The sequence below is a fragment of the Silurus meridionalis genome, chromosome 9, assembly GCF_014805685.1.
Source record: "Silurus meridionalis isolate SWU-2019-XX chromosome 9, ASM1480568v1, whole genome shotgun sequence".
Taxonomy (NCBI): Eukaryota; Metazoa; Chordata; class Actinopteri; order Siluriformes; family Siluridae; genus Silurus; species Silurus meridionalis.
In genome coordinates this window covers 18758822-18774232 of record NC_060892.1, presented here as the reverse complement: position 1 = coordinate 18774232, position 15411 = coordinate 18758822, and the positions used below count along the sequence as shown (strand labels likewise).

At 37.9% G+C, this 15411-nt stretch overlaps 1 protein-coding gene across 25 annotated transcripts in view; it reads right to left on the bottom strand.

Moving 5' to 3' along the window:
* Positions 1 to 15411, bottom strand: part of adgrl2a (adhesion G protein-coupled receptor L2a) — a 100980-nt gene that overhangs the window by 35775 nt on the left and 49794 nt on the right. For 13 of the 25 annotated variants that reach the window (XM_046857242.1, XM_046857244.1, XM_046857243.1 and 10 more), the window contains exons 4-6: positions 7453 to 7562; positions 3150 to 3167; positions 380 to 1180 (exon numbers count right to left, since the gene is read on the bottom strand). In XM_046857242.1, coding sequence (XP_046713198.1) covers positions 380 to 1180; positions 3150 to 3167; positions 7453 to 7562 — 929 coding nt within the window. Of the gene's footprint in view, positions 1 to 379; positions 1181 to 2913; positions 2929 to 3149; positions 3168 to 7452; positions 7563 to 15411 lie in introns of all 25 variants that reach the window. The other 12 variants (XM_046857239.1, XM_046857236.1, XM_046857252.1 and 9 more) reach the window with 2 other exon arrangements.

Genomic DNA, 15411 nt, shown 5'->3' with positions numbered 1-15411 from the left:
TGTTTTTGGTACACTGATCATGTTCTGCACTGTTTGTGTTGTCACATGTATTGCTGTGTGTGTTCTATATAATACCGGAGGTAAGATATTTAATTCAGTAGTCACTTTATCCTGGCCAGCTTCCAGGAAAATCTCAGGAGTGATCCAGGATGGAAAACACCCATTAAACAAGTATAAAGCAGGTCGATAATAACACCTAAAGGTCATTTAGAGTAGCAAATCAAACTACTGGGATGTTTTAGGAAGAAACCAGGGAAATCCACATGAACATGTAAAAAAAAATAAGTCGGGCTCAGGATCTACCCAGGAATCCTGCAGCCATGAGGCATGAGCATGCCACCATATTTGTGGATTGAAATCAAAATCTGATCTGACTTACCGTGTGCTGGATCGGGTGGTCCAAAGGCCAAGTTGTAGCGCAGGACATAAAAGTTATTCCATACGTAGAGCTGGTTGTCTCTGGGGTTGTACTCCACGGCGGCGATGTACTGGTACTGATTGGGGAAGTGAATGTCCACGTACTCACCGCGGCCCTGCTTGGTATTGTACATGTAGTCGACGACGCCTTTGCTCACTTCGCTCTCATTGTCCTCATATGTGGACCTGACCACGTACAGCACGCCGCAGATCATGAAGGCGTTCGAGGCCGATCGCTTGTCGTAGGTCGTTTCCCACGTCGCCTCGAACCGCAGAGTGTACGGGTTCAGCTGGCTCAGCACCATCATGCCATTGTTCTGCTCAGTGGCGTATATCACCCACAGGCCGTTCTCGTCTACGGCCAGGTCGATGTCCGTCTTGCCGCCCCACTTGTACGGCGATGTGTCATGGTAGTTGGCATTGTTGATGATGGCCTCGCCGCTCTTGATGCGTGTGCGCAAGTCAAACTTCACAATGTTGCGCGTTCTCTCTTTGTTAAAAAACACGGCACCGTCGTACACCACGAATCCGGTGCCGTCCACCCGATGGGGGAGTTTGTACGTTAAGGTTTGCCTGGAGTTCTGAAAATCGTCAAGCGATGAGTACTCAATGAGTGTGTCTGTGCGGTAAGGCGTCCAGGGCATGAAATAAACTTTATCGCCCGCTTGAAGAGGGTCTTTGCACCAGGCCCCGGCTTGCTGCTCCGCCTCGTACAGAAATGACGGATCTCCGACAGCTTTCAGAGTTCCAGGACAAACAAAAACTAGTGGCAGAGAAGAGCAGAACAGAGAACAGTCAAGCGTAAGCAAACGCAGACCAGGTGTATTGCAACTAGAAGGCCATGTTGCCAGTCTGGCACTACATCAGCTTGATAATTGGGTGGTCTGAGAGGACAGGGACAAAAAAACACACACTGAAGTGGCTAAGAAGCTAAAGCTATTCAGCATTTAAATCAAATAAGAGGGAGTTTATTTTAGTGTGACGAATCTGCATCTGAAAGTAATTGAAGCTAAGACAGAAAATAAAAGTAATATTATGTGTCTGTAACCAAAGGTTCCCTGCTGCTCTGGATATACTGTACACCGGAGGGGAATAAGGGATTTTATACAGTATCCGTAAGTCAAAGAAAAGAAAAGGAAATCAACCAACCTGTCCTGTAAATAAACCAGGGTAACTAAAAGACACTTGGAAAAAAAATAAAAAATAAAAAATTGCACCATACAACATGTCTGCAAATGTGTACGCTGAGACATTTGGCATTTATGTGGCCTTTATGCTATACCTAAGAGAGGCTTTCGTTCTGACTAAATGGTGCAAATGTCACAACCATTAAGATTTAAAGCAGCATTACGTTTTTCGAGGTGTTCGAGGAATTTATTTCTGAACAGAGGCACAATAATCAAATGTGAAGACAGCAGCAAGTTGCAGAGTTGAGAAAGGAAGAAAGAGAGAGAGAGAGAGAGAGAGAGAGAGAGAGAGAGAGAGAGAGAGAGGGCGGCAGATGGACAAATTCACAGGTGGACAAATCTTGAAGAGAGAAAAAAAAGACAGAGACAAACATTCAGACAGACAGAAACAAACAGAAAAAGAATGCTAGTGTCAGAGAGATAGAAAACAAAGAAAGATAGACAGACAAAAGACACAACGGAAAGCTGGACTGACTGATAGACAGAACATGGAAGAGACATACCGAAAGAGTAAGACAGAGAGTTACAGAGAGTCAGACAGATAGACAGTCAAACAAATGGTGAAAGAGAGCATGTGAGTGCAAGACAGAGATGGAAAGGAAACAGAGAGAAAGACAGAGATCAATAAACAGAGAGGCAGACAGGGAACGACGTGGACAGAAAAAGGGTGAGACGGACAACGAAAAAGATTGACAGACAGACGGGGTGTCAGACAGATACAAAGAGAAAGCTAGACCTACTGATAAACGGGCAGAAACAGACAGAAAGAGAAAGGCAAAAAGTCCGACAGATAGACAGTCGAACAAATAGTGAGAGAAAGAGACAGAAAAAGGCAGAGAGAAAGAAAGAGAGACGGAGAGGTAGAAGGAAAAGAACGACAGTTAAGGCTGTGAATATAATAGGCTAAGAGAAAACCTGTTACCATGGCATGCTATGGGGGGGTTGGAAAGCCAGGCAATAAGAGACCGAGCCAAACAGAAAGACAGATAGAGCACCCAAGGGTAAAGGGGAGGAGGGAGGTGGAGGAGGGGGGAAACCCCGACAGACTCCAGCCTCTCGGCTAACACATCACAGCTAACATTTAAGTTGCGAGTGTCTTATCATATCTTTATAATGAGTCCTCCTCCCAATGCTGCAGTTTTACTGACCTTTACTGAATCAAGAGGATTTATTTTTTTCTTACAGCCTGCTATGATCAGAAAGGCAAAAGTAAGGATAGGAAGGTTTTACAACCATATGGCACAAAAAAAAAGAAAGAAAGAAAAAATAAAGGAGCTACAGGGGACTTTGGATTATGTCAGTTATTTACCTTTTTGCTCCACTTCTATTTTAAGCGTGGGAAGAGAGAATGAAAAAGGTGCAAGGGGGGGAAAAAGAGATTAACATGAATTAACTATCATGTCCATGAACACATGCAGTAAACATGTCATGAGTTAAAGGACATCATTTACAGACGTACACCTGGCCAAAAAGGAGAGAGAGAGAGAAAGCAAGAGAGAGAGAGAGAGAGATTGAGCAAGAGAAAGGGTTATTTCAGTCACTTACATGAATTCCAAACCCGACCTAAATTGGAGAAAAATGCTGCGTTAGTGATCGAGTGAACAAAAGTGCAGTGTTTGTGAACAGGATCGGATTAGTGGCCCTGTTCAATCAGAAGTCCATTTCCAAAAGAACTCGAGAAAATATACAATAGTGTGGGCACAAAGCCACAATATTCTAGTGCACTGTATTGTAATGGGGGGAATGAGTTCGAATTCTTTCTCTTCTTGTCTTTAAAATGCTCCGATTTTGTTTCGACAACTCGAAAACCAAAAACCAATTGTGCTTCATTTGTCATCCGCAATTTGCAATACATAGCACTAGATACTTTTTTACTGCAGCCTTGTAAAACACTAGTACGTTTCAACACTACACAGTCTGCATAAACAAAAATTTGAAGACACCTGACCATCAGATTCGTCTGTGCTTTTTAAACATCCCAAATCCACATTCAGTCTCCATTTGCTGTTAGAAAAACCTTAATTCTTCTGTCAAGGTCTTCAACTATATTTCAGAGATTTGTGCTCATTCAGACACAATGGTGTTAGTAAAGTCAGGTACTGAAGTACGGTTGAGGAGGCCTGGGGTGCAGTCAGCGTTCCAATTCATCATCAATAGGGTTCAGTCAGAGCTCTATAGCAGGCCACTCGAAATTTTCCACTCCAACCCGTGTTAACAATATCTTCATGTTCGAGTTTTTTTTTGGTGCACAGATTTGAGGCTTCTAGTTCAAGTGATACAATTATGTGCCTCCAACATTGTGGTAAAAGTTTGATAACAGAAGTTCGAAGGGCTAGAAAAGTCAGGGGTCCCAATATTTTTGTCAATACAGTGCATATATGTATTTGTGTGTATGTATTTTTTTTAAATGCTCCTTGTAAGTTAAGTTCTTGTGAAAATGACATGAAGAACATTCAAACACAGAAAAACAAGCCTCTAATTATCAAAACTATTAGAGACCGCCAATGCTTAGGAATGACATTTTAGCAAGTGAGTTATCTTGAATACAGAAATTACTTCTTTTGTTTGTTCTTACTTTGCCTTTTTTTTTTTTTTGCGAAGATCTTTTTGAAGATCTAAACAATCTTCCAATAGAATGGAACAATTCACAACATTTGATGTTTCATAGTTTAATAATAATTTGTTTTAAAACAGTCTAATCAATTATTACTATTATCATTGCCCCTATATTCAAGTTATTTGTACTTGCTAAAATATATTTTTTTTGTTTTGTTTTGTTTTAAAGTGTACACTGCATATACATATGCATCATTTTTGTTGCAATTTTGTCAAACATTTCTTTTTCAGTATTTTTGCATAAGTGCAAAACATTCATCATTTCTGAGACAGGACAACTCGAGCTTCCTATAAATTCAAACAAAAGAATAGTGGCGTTAAATACAGTGCTGCGGACGGCGAGTAAAGCGTGAAATCTGGAAGAAGAAAAAAACAACAAAATTGCATTAAAGTGTGTTAAAAGGGAGAAAAAAAACTGTGATTTCATCAGAAAATAAAAAAAGAAAATTGGCACATAAGCAGAAATGAGAAACAAATCCACACATCATATAATTTATCATTCATACTAGCACACTTCTAGTCGATATCGGGCATAATTACACACTCTGTGATGTTTTCACTACATTCTTTTGTGTCTGTCTATGAAGAGGACAAGGCTGTCCTGATAAAAAAAAAAAAGTGGATAAATAAATAACAAAAAGATAAATGCAGAGAAATGGGATTTACTGTCAAACTGATTTTATTTTTTAGATGTGTTTTTTGCGCTCCTCGATGTGTGTAACAGACTGTCAACTCCCACAGATACACTCCCGGTAGATGGGACAAGTGAGTTGGATAATAATAAAACCATCCAAATGCCTAATGGACCAAAACAATCTGCACTGGTAATGTAACAGAAAATCTCAAAAGAGACGCTCGTTTCGTTTGACTTTGTTTGCGTTCTATGTCGGTGTCTGTTCCTTTTCATGGTGCCCGGATTACAGATGCCTGGCTGATATTACAAGATATTACAATTCCACCACATCAAGTGATGTTTACTGTTATTATTATAATATACACAATTTAACATTGCAGTAGGTTAGTTTGAGGTGTCACTCAAAAAAATTGGCTAATTTTAGACAAAAAAATGTAATAAAATTATCCTATTGTCATAAAAGTCTGCCCTGATATCATGCAATTCTTTTTTTTTAACTCTTGATTATTACCTGACACAAACCCAGAAGCCCCGCCCACTTCTCCTACCCTCACAAGCCTTCTAACAGGATTTCTCGTGGAGTATATGGAGAACATTATTTAGCCATTATTCAGTAGATGTCCCTACCTACCAGTAGGATATATATATATATATATATATATATATATATATATATATATATATATATATATATATATATATATATATATATTTTTTTTTTTTTTTTTTTTTTTACAGTATTTATTGGAAATCTCTCTGAATTATTTTGTCCAAAATAGTAAAAAAAGAAAAACAGCCAGATGTGGAAGGAAGGGGGAAATAATTAAGTGTCAAATCTAGCACTTTATAAATAATGTTACAGATGATAACGAATTACAGGGAATGTAATTTGCTGCTGTTCCCCTGCTCAGCATCATCACCAGGAAAATGTCCACCATGTGGCCATTAGACAACTGTTTATTTAAGAGTATTATATTGAAAATGTACTCTTAGGGTTATTGGGCACCTAAAAAGTCCCCCGTTCGGTCTTTACGCTCACCACAACCCTCGACTGCATAGCTGGTAATGATATTAGACCTTCTCTGTAGGCCTCCTCCAACCCCGTCTGAAACCTGAAATTGGTGGAAATGCTTGTCCGGTCTTTTTTTAGGCTAGCGGTTCTGGACGATTAAATAGTTTATCGCGATATTTTAAAATGGAAAAAGTGATCAATATCATGCAAGCCTAACACCTTGAGTAGCAGACACTGCTGGGAGTTTGGTAACCTGCAAATCTATAACAAGCATTAGATTTGATTTAATCATCAGTCTGCACAGTTTCGGTGGGTCATCTGATATTCTTTAGAGCCGTGGTTCGCAAAAAAGCGGGGTGCATGAAGCACAGCCACGGGGTTGGTGATTTTATCAAAGTTTTTAGTTTGTATCAGTGGCCTTGTAATTGTGATTAAGTTATTGTAGCTTGACAATAGATGCATAAAATAAATGCTTATTTATAGAAAAAAAGGTCATCTTGGACTCTTTATGAAGGGGTGAATCTTGGGAATAAAAAGCTCTATAGCTACAAAAAACAATCATATAAACAGTGTCTACGATTCATAAATCTGTCGGTTATTAAACTTTTTTAGTTTATAAACTGCAAAAAAAAAAATTGGCTAAATAAAAAACTTTAAGAAGAACATGTTCCTATGCTAAGAATCCATCTAGTGATATTATTTTGCTTTTAGATATGATGTGTAAATAATTGATCATCTGATTAATGAGGAGCATGTTACATCTAAAAAATAAAAAAAATAAAAATAAAAAGACTGACAAAAGGACCTGACGGCTGCATACACTATATGGACAAGAGTTTGTGGACATCCGATCATCCCACCTGTATGTGGTTCTTCCCCAAATTGCTGCCATAAAGTCTAAAGCACGCAAGTGCATTGCATTCCTTTCTTCTAAAAATTGTTCCAGTTTGACAGTTCTTCTGTGCACAACACAAGCTCCATGAAGACATGGGGTGTTAAGGTTAGAAAGGAAAAAACTTGAGTGGCCTTAATCTTGTGGAACACCTTTGGGATGAACTGCATCCCAGACCTCCTCAGCTAACATCAGTGTGTGATCTCAATAATGCTCTTCTGGCCTTGAAGGAACACTATGCCCATAGTCATGCTCTTAAAAATGTACTGGAAAAACTTTGTGGGCTGGTGGAGGTCATTATAAGCGCAGTAGAAGGATTATATCTGGAAAGCAACGTTCGATACGCACAAATGAGTTTGATGGTTGGGTGTCCACATACTTTTGGCCACACAGTGCGTGAAACCTATTTCTATAAGCGTATTCTCTAGTATTGTAAAACAACCAATGCAAACATTTAATGAAACAAATATCTCCCCAAAATTATTAAAAAAAGGTAAAAAAAAAAACAATACAAAGCATCTTAGGTACTGATCTTATTAACTGAAGAATCACTGCTCCTTTGGGAGAGATGTTTAACATTCGCTTCACACATATTTCTAAGCTCGTTCGGTCCTTAGAGAAATTATAAATGAGGAACATGCCAGGAAACACAAGGCTTACTGTCTGCATAAACAAAATGATGGCTCATACTTACTATAAGGGACACATTCATACTGGACCTCAAGGTATTTGTAAGTTCCTGGGCAAGGGTCAGGGAAGACATCCGTTCCCGTAATGACAATACACTGGGTTCGATTATTGCACCTAAGGGAAGAAGGAACAGAGAAAGACAGAGAGAGATAAAGAGAGAAAAAAAAAACGTGAGTGAGTTTTAAAAAAAAATGAAAAAACGAAGGGGAAAAAATCAGCTTGGGGTTTTAGCGTGTGCACCTTTCGAGCGCACCGGTGCTCTACTGCCAGTAATGCAATTGGTCTTGTTGTGCTCGGGTCAATACGAAACAAACAGCGTCATTCGAGTAAAAGGCCAGTGGACTCAGAAAAGAATGGCTTTGTTTGGGATGAAAAGAACAAGGCTGAACGTTAGCAGAGGGCACCGACACCACGCCGGCCGTCTCTGACGAAGTGTCTAAAACCGTTTTCGGTCATGTGCGTCACGTGCCGATTTGTCCACGAGGTTGCTTTATTTTCTGGTCAGTTTCGTATGACGGGTTTTTCACACAAAGGGAAAACAAAAACATTATAATTAGGGGTCTGAGCGGATTAGTCGCAATGGAAATGATGATTGATTAATCATTGTGCCTGCCGTTTTGAAAGTAGCGCCCTCTGTAGAATATTAATGATACAGACTGAATCATGCTGTGCGCTCAGTGGGACTGTCTTGTTTATGAGGGTTGGTTAGAAAGAAAAACCGAAAAAACTTTAGGCGTTCCTCTTACTACAGCCCCACTGATATCTCAGACAGTTACCACAAACCTACACAACCACACTGGGCAGTTCACCGCTATGATGAGGCTTAGCATTTTATCTGTCGTCTGTAGCCCTTAATCAATATCTCTGTCTATGTGCGAGTGCCTACTATTTCAATTGATCGCTGGAAATCTATCTACAGTACATAAGTTAATGCTGTAGAATTTCTGCACTGTAGTATCCCCGTCTCTACTAGTGTGTGTGTGTGTGTGTGTGTGTGTGTGTGTGTGTGTGTGTTATTTTTGGCACGAGAAAACCGAAGTGCCTTCCCTAACACAACATTGTATGAAAGAATAAAAAGGGTAGTTGCTAAAAGGTAAATTGATTCCACAATCTAAAACATGCCCGTGGACTAAAAGCTCCTCATGCTGTGAAAGAAGTTTAAAAAAAAAATACAAAAAAGGACATTTCCACACAAAGCGGTGTGCGAGAAGGCGGAAAGCAGCCACGTTGATATCTAGCTAACTAAGTCAGTGGCTTCACGAGGCAGTTCTTTTACCTCTTCTGAGGTTTTTGCAAGGAAATGGTTGGAGTCGGGCTTTCGAGGGCAGCATGCGCCAACATGTTGCCAGGATACAGGCATGCGATAACCTTCGCTGACTCTAGTCCACAGAAAAGATTCAACGTGGCTAATGCGATGTGATATACAGTATGATATGATATATGATATGATATAAATATATATCGAGGTTGTGTGTATATCGATTTGATAATGGACCAAAAAATGTCAGCAATTCAATAGTGTTGCGTATTATTATTATTTTTTATTATTACTCTATAATAACTCATGTATTATTACAATTAAAAGCTAGTCATTAAAATATTACAGAACTAGATGAAATGGTATATCACATGACCTAGACTTTCAATCTAAAACCACGAAAAACAAATTTCCACAAAAAATGCTTTTTTGTTGTTGTTTAAGCCATAAATCATCTTCCCGCACTCTTTAAACGCACACAGAAAACGTGCAAGAATATAGCGAGATGAATTTTGTGTCAAAATGTGAAATATCACATTTGTACTGTACAGTCTACAGCCTATGCATAGTTTCTCTGCTTGTTTATCGGTTGAAGTGTCCTATGACGTCAAAAAAGAGGAGTTAAATCTGGTGACGTACACCTTCAACTCCGACCTTGTTTTGACGTCAGAGGACACTACAACCAATAAATAAGTGGAAACATGCGGTTTCTTATAATGCTACTCGTTTCTTATGATTTCCAGCATCCAAGCACCGCACTTTCGTAAACAACACAACGTGTTTTTGTGTGGGTAAATATATGATACACTGTACAGTATTTTAAGTATACGTTTACTTGTGAATAAATGACCTTATATTAAGATAAAACTCTATAAAAAACATTTCACTATAAGTTTTGATTTTTCACAATAATTTAGGACCATTCGCCAAACAAAATAGTTATGTGCCAAATTGAAAATCGCGATAAAGTGGGACCGTGAAATTCGAACCGCGATGAATCGAGGGACGACTGTAATTACAGATCAATAATTTGCTCCTCGTCTCATCAGTGCCAGCAGGTGGAATTACAGGATTTGCAGTAGGACAGTATAAACTTGAGCAGATGATCTGAGAAACACTGTTTTTGCGCTGAACGTCTGAATCACCCCGCTGCCTTTTTTCCCCTCTCTTTGCTTTTCCCCTTTACTCAGCATCTAGCTGGAACAATAAAGTCCTCTTGTTTCCTACGGTTTTAATACAAACATGGAGACGACATTATACGAGATGGATTGCCGCATACGATGGTGCAATATTGTTTACGCGGATCCTGGAGCACAGCTGTGGAACGGCGATGGTCATATTGAGAAGCAAGGACGGTACACAGACAGAAGCCGTGGTGTGAAAACTGTCCCTCATATGGATTTTTACTTTATTAACACACCGCATGTGTGATAACAGATGAGAGAGCGAGGCCTGTTGCTCATAAAGATGAATTATTGTGCTGCCAGAAGTTGTAACGCACACCTTTAGCTGCTGCATTAATGAGCCAGTTGGCTCGTTTTATTTGTGGTGCTGTTAATGAGAATCGTGGAACGCTGTGTGTGATATATTTCATTTACTAACACTGTCTATACATTTACATAATGGAATATAAGATTAAATTATAGCTGTTTATGTTCGAAGGACAGTTTATGTGTCCACGCAAGAAGGAATGACTCGTGTGTTGCGTGAAATGGGAAAAAAAAATGGAAAGGTTTTACAAGGATGTCTCTTGTAATGTGATGTCTTTATAATGCACATCGATGAAAAGGAAAGTGAGTCACATTTGTCGAGCATATAATACACACTGTAAATAATGAACCTGAACTTTCTGATATTTACATTTTCTGATTAATTTTCTTTAAAGCAGCTCTGCTATTCAAATAAAAGGTTTTTATATATAATATATATAATATAAATATGCTCAATCAAATACATTACTGTTCCTATAGTAACAGTTCAGGAAAAAATACTATTGAACAAAGTAAGACCATAAGGGGTCGACAATTTTACTTCAAAAATTTTAGCATTGTTACTGATAGAAACAAGTTGAACTTGATATTATATATATTTATAATTGAAACGTAAATGAACAGAATAAAAATCCAAATTTGAAAACACGCACTGGCTTTAAATTCTTACTATTTTTACACTTTGTACACTTGCACCAAGTTAGGGATTTTCTAGCATCAAAGTCAGTCGTATGATTAACCAATTACACCAAACAGGTGCTAATAATCATCAATTTCTTATGTAGTTCAAAACACAGTCCAAAAAACAGAAACAGCTGTGTGGGAGCTTAAAACTGATTGCTAAGGTGATGTTGTGAAAGGCAGTTTCATGTCACAGGTCTCTCACAGATAAAGATTTACAAGCTGGGGTTTAAAGATGTGCTCTTCAAGCTATTTTGAAGAAGCACAAAAAAAAAAGGGCAATGTTGTGAACCGTAGACGCATTGGTCAGCCATGAAAACTTAATGCAGCTTATTAAAAAAAGAGCACACTTATTTACCATCAACATGTCAAGCAGTGAAGAACTGGAAAAAATGAAACAGTGGGATCCAGATACACCTATTTACTGTCTGGATAATTCTGGCCAGAAGTCATGGAAGATTTGACGTGGCTAAAAATCCATAGCCCCCGACATTGAAACAAGGCTAAGTGAATCTATGCAAGTGGCTAAGCGACTCTATGCATGAAAACATAGGAAGTGGGGTACAGAAAAATGGGAGCAGGTGCTCTTTACTGATGAGTCAAAATAAGAAATATTTGGCTGTAGCAGTAGTACAATAATGTGTCTGCAGGCAACAGTGAAGCATGGTGGAGGTTCCTTGCAAGGTTGGGGCTGCATTTCTGCAAATGGAGTTGGAGATTTGGAGGATTTATGGTGTCCTTAGTGCTGAGAAATACAGGCAGATACTTATCCATAATGCTGTACCATCAGGGAGGCATCTGATTGGTCCCAAATTCTTTCTGAAGCAGGTCATTAAGAACATTAAGGACTATTTTCTGCATATAGAACAACAATGAGTACTGGAAGTAATAATTTTAGCCCCCACAGAGTCCTGATCTCAACATCATCGAGTCTGTCTGCGATTACATAAAAAAGGATTTGAGGCAGATTACATCTGTGGTTAGTTCTTTAAGATTTTTGGATCAACCCACCTGGCAAGTTCCTGCTAAATCTGTACTTGAAAGTGCAAGTATACCTAAAAGAACTGATGCTGTTTTGCAATCAAAGGGTAGTTATACCAAAATATTGATTTTATTTGTGTTTTCTCTTCTGTTTATTTACTCTACATTTGGTTAATTGATATATATGTATATGTCTACATACATGTGAAAACTATTTAGACCCTTGACCTTGCTGTGATCGTGACCCTATTTGAATCAAATTCTAAATCGCCTCGATTCACCCCCCCGTAAATGCTTACAGTAAATGAACTCATATACAAATCGTTATACTTTCAGACACTCTCTATAGCAAAAATCTCAGGTGGATGGACAGATGGACAAACAGCCCAAAAGTGACAATGACTCTGCTGGAAGCATGAAAAATGGGAAAAGATGATATAATAGACAGTTATAGAAATTTGATAGTGTCGTCCCAGTGAGGGAGGAAAACACATCTTATATTCCATCACGTATTCAGCAGCTAATCTTTCTGTATTTGACCTTTAAGGAGTGCTAAGCATCGCCTCTGCCTGAGCATCGCACAGCACACGGTTGATTAAAATCTCCTTCCGAAATAGACCCATGGCTGACAGCAAAGGTGTTTACAGAGAAGATGAGACTGTCTTACAGATGACACATCTAACACACACACACACACACACACACACACACACACACACACACACACACACACACCTTGTCTGGGGCTTAAAAATGTAAGCATTTAACAACTGTAGAAATGTGCAGTGAATAGTTTCTGCTCCAAACCTCACTGTGATATTCATTTTAAGGTTCAGATATTGGAAATGTGACCAATAAAATATCACAAATCTCACAAAGAATTCTATGATACACAGTGTATCACAATGTATAGAACGGCTTGTAACCAACCATCAATATAGCAATTTGATTTGATTAACTGTACTGGTTTTATGACTTTAGCTCAATTTCAGTGTCTTACTATTTGGTAAAAATCTTAACAAAGAAAAAGAAATCAACATAAACAATGCAAAACAACGTGCATTTTCATCTGCATAACACTTAAATAAATCCACAACGGTTTAATATTGTACCGTAACTTGTACCAGACTATTAAGCGCACCCAAATATTAGCCGCACCCACTAAATTTGACAAAGATTTGTATTTTGAACATAAATAAGCCGCACCTGTCTATAAGCCGCTACATTGAAACTAATACACAGTACAATACACAGAAACTAATATACATAAACTTTACACAGGCTTTAACAAAAGACAGTGTCTGTTACACGGCTTGTATCTAAACTGTAGCCTACCAAGAAAGTCACTGTCGTCCTCCTTTCTTTCACTACAATTTCTCTCAGGAGTTTATCATTTGGCATCGTTTTGCGTTTAAAAATCACCATCAGTGAAGCTTTTCTCCCGATGCCGTGCAGCTCAGAACACAGGTGAAGTGCATTTTTTCATGCCCAGTTGTTTTCAGCGTGACGAATGATTCGCATTTCCTGTTAACAGTCCGAGTGAGCGGCAGGTCAAACGTCAAAGGAACATCATCCATATTTTTGATGTGGCCCGATTCAGTGGGAGCGCAATTTAATATAAAAAGTTTCATTGGTTCACCTGAACCCGTTCGGCAATTTCATTGGTTTAATGTTACGGGGCTCAGTTTTTTTGGCTTGAAGCTTGTGAAACCGGGAAAAACCCAGGAAAAATCCAGGAAAAATCCATATATTTGCCGCTTTATTGTTGTTGTTTAAAAACTACTGAAGAGCTCTGAACCATTATAAAATTAATATGTATCCACGTGTCATTGCAATCCAGAGCTTTTGGCTATCAGGCTTTACAAGTACAGATCTTGCAAACTTCATGTGTCTAATGTGTGCTATATTTTATGGGGTGTGTAGTTTGGGACCTCTGTGTTTTAACCAGCACAACTGCATTAGATGCATAATAGAATGCTGATAGGCAAGATATGCATGAAGGTGCAAATTTAACACATCCATGATGCAAAGTGATTTTTGCATCAGTATGTATCATGTCACAATGCAGCATTGCACACCTTTATTACAACTTTGTATCTGTTAAATTATTCATATAATGCTTGCAAAAACAAATTACTAGAATTTTTTTCTATTTCTTCTTTCCATTTTTTTTTTCATTAATATTGGCTTGATATTCATATTTAATATTAAACTAAAATGCTAATAATTGCACCAGTAATATTTCAAAATTGATTTCAAATAAGATTTTATTTATTGATTAATTGCTGAACTAATTATGAAATAAATAATTCCTATGAATAAAACTTTATGTTAAGTTACGTATTACCATATAAATAATGTATTAAGTGGCGGACTGCAAGATTTTTTTTTTTCTGCCTCACACACACAAAAGCATGCACGCATGCACACACACACACACACATTTAATTTTCCTATTTATTACATTTTATTTAATTAATTTCATTTGTGCAATGAATCAATTATGCAATTGATTCAATATGATAAAAAGTGTATTGCATTAATTTGATTTATTCTGTGTTTTTATACATTTGATTTGTATCAAATATAATTGTATATATTATTTAACTAAGCAGGCAATTTATTAAAATAGATTTTTAACTGCTTTAATAAAAAACAAGCTTAAACAACACGTGTTAAATGAGAAAACATGAATTTTGTGTACCGTTACACCCTATATATTACAACCATTATATATATATATATATATATATATATATATATATATATATATATATATATATATGCAAACAAGAGCAAAGATGAGAATCATTAGGCAAGTTGTAATGCTGAAATATATATATATATATATATATATATATATATATATATATATATATATATATATATATATATATATATATATACTCCCACAAAGGTCTTCAGCAAGTCATAAAAAATACCACTCAAGCATTTGTCTGTCTGTCTGTTTGATGATAGCTGGAGGCGAATACTTTCGGACAGGTGTACTGCATGACACTATTAAGTGTCAAACATTAGACCATGCTTTGTAGCATGTATAAGAAAGCTGAGCAGACCTCCATTTTTGTATAAGCATGGCAAAAGGAAAAGATCTAAGCGATGTAGAAAAGGGGTTCATAGAAAGCAGTTTCGAAAGACTGCTCAAGTGCAAAATGTTTCGATGACAATAACGATGGCTATCTGCATTTTGATAGTCCGCGACGGCAGGAGTTAAGTGCAGATGAAGTGAGAGGCTCCTTTATTAGTGTGATGTACGAGGAGAAACACAACGGCAGCTGGACGAGAATGTCGACATCCGTTGCGATCAGACCTTCAGCAGGAACAGTGCGTCCAGAACGACAGAGAGAAGGATGTTATAGTGGGCTTACGTTGCATTAATTCATCATTTATTCAGTGGTGCAAGGAGCACAGGGATGGGTGGGGGAGTCGCTCAAAAAGTCACTTCACCATATTGCAGAAAAGTGGACAGGACCATGTTTGCTGTACACCAAGAGAGTGATACTGGTATGAAGAAAATAAAATAATCAATACA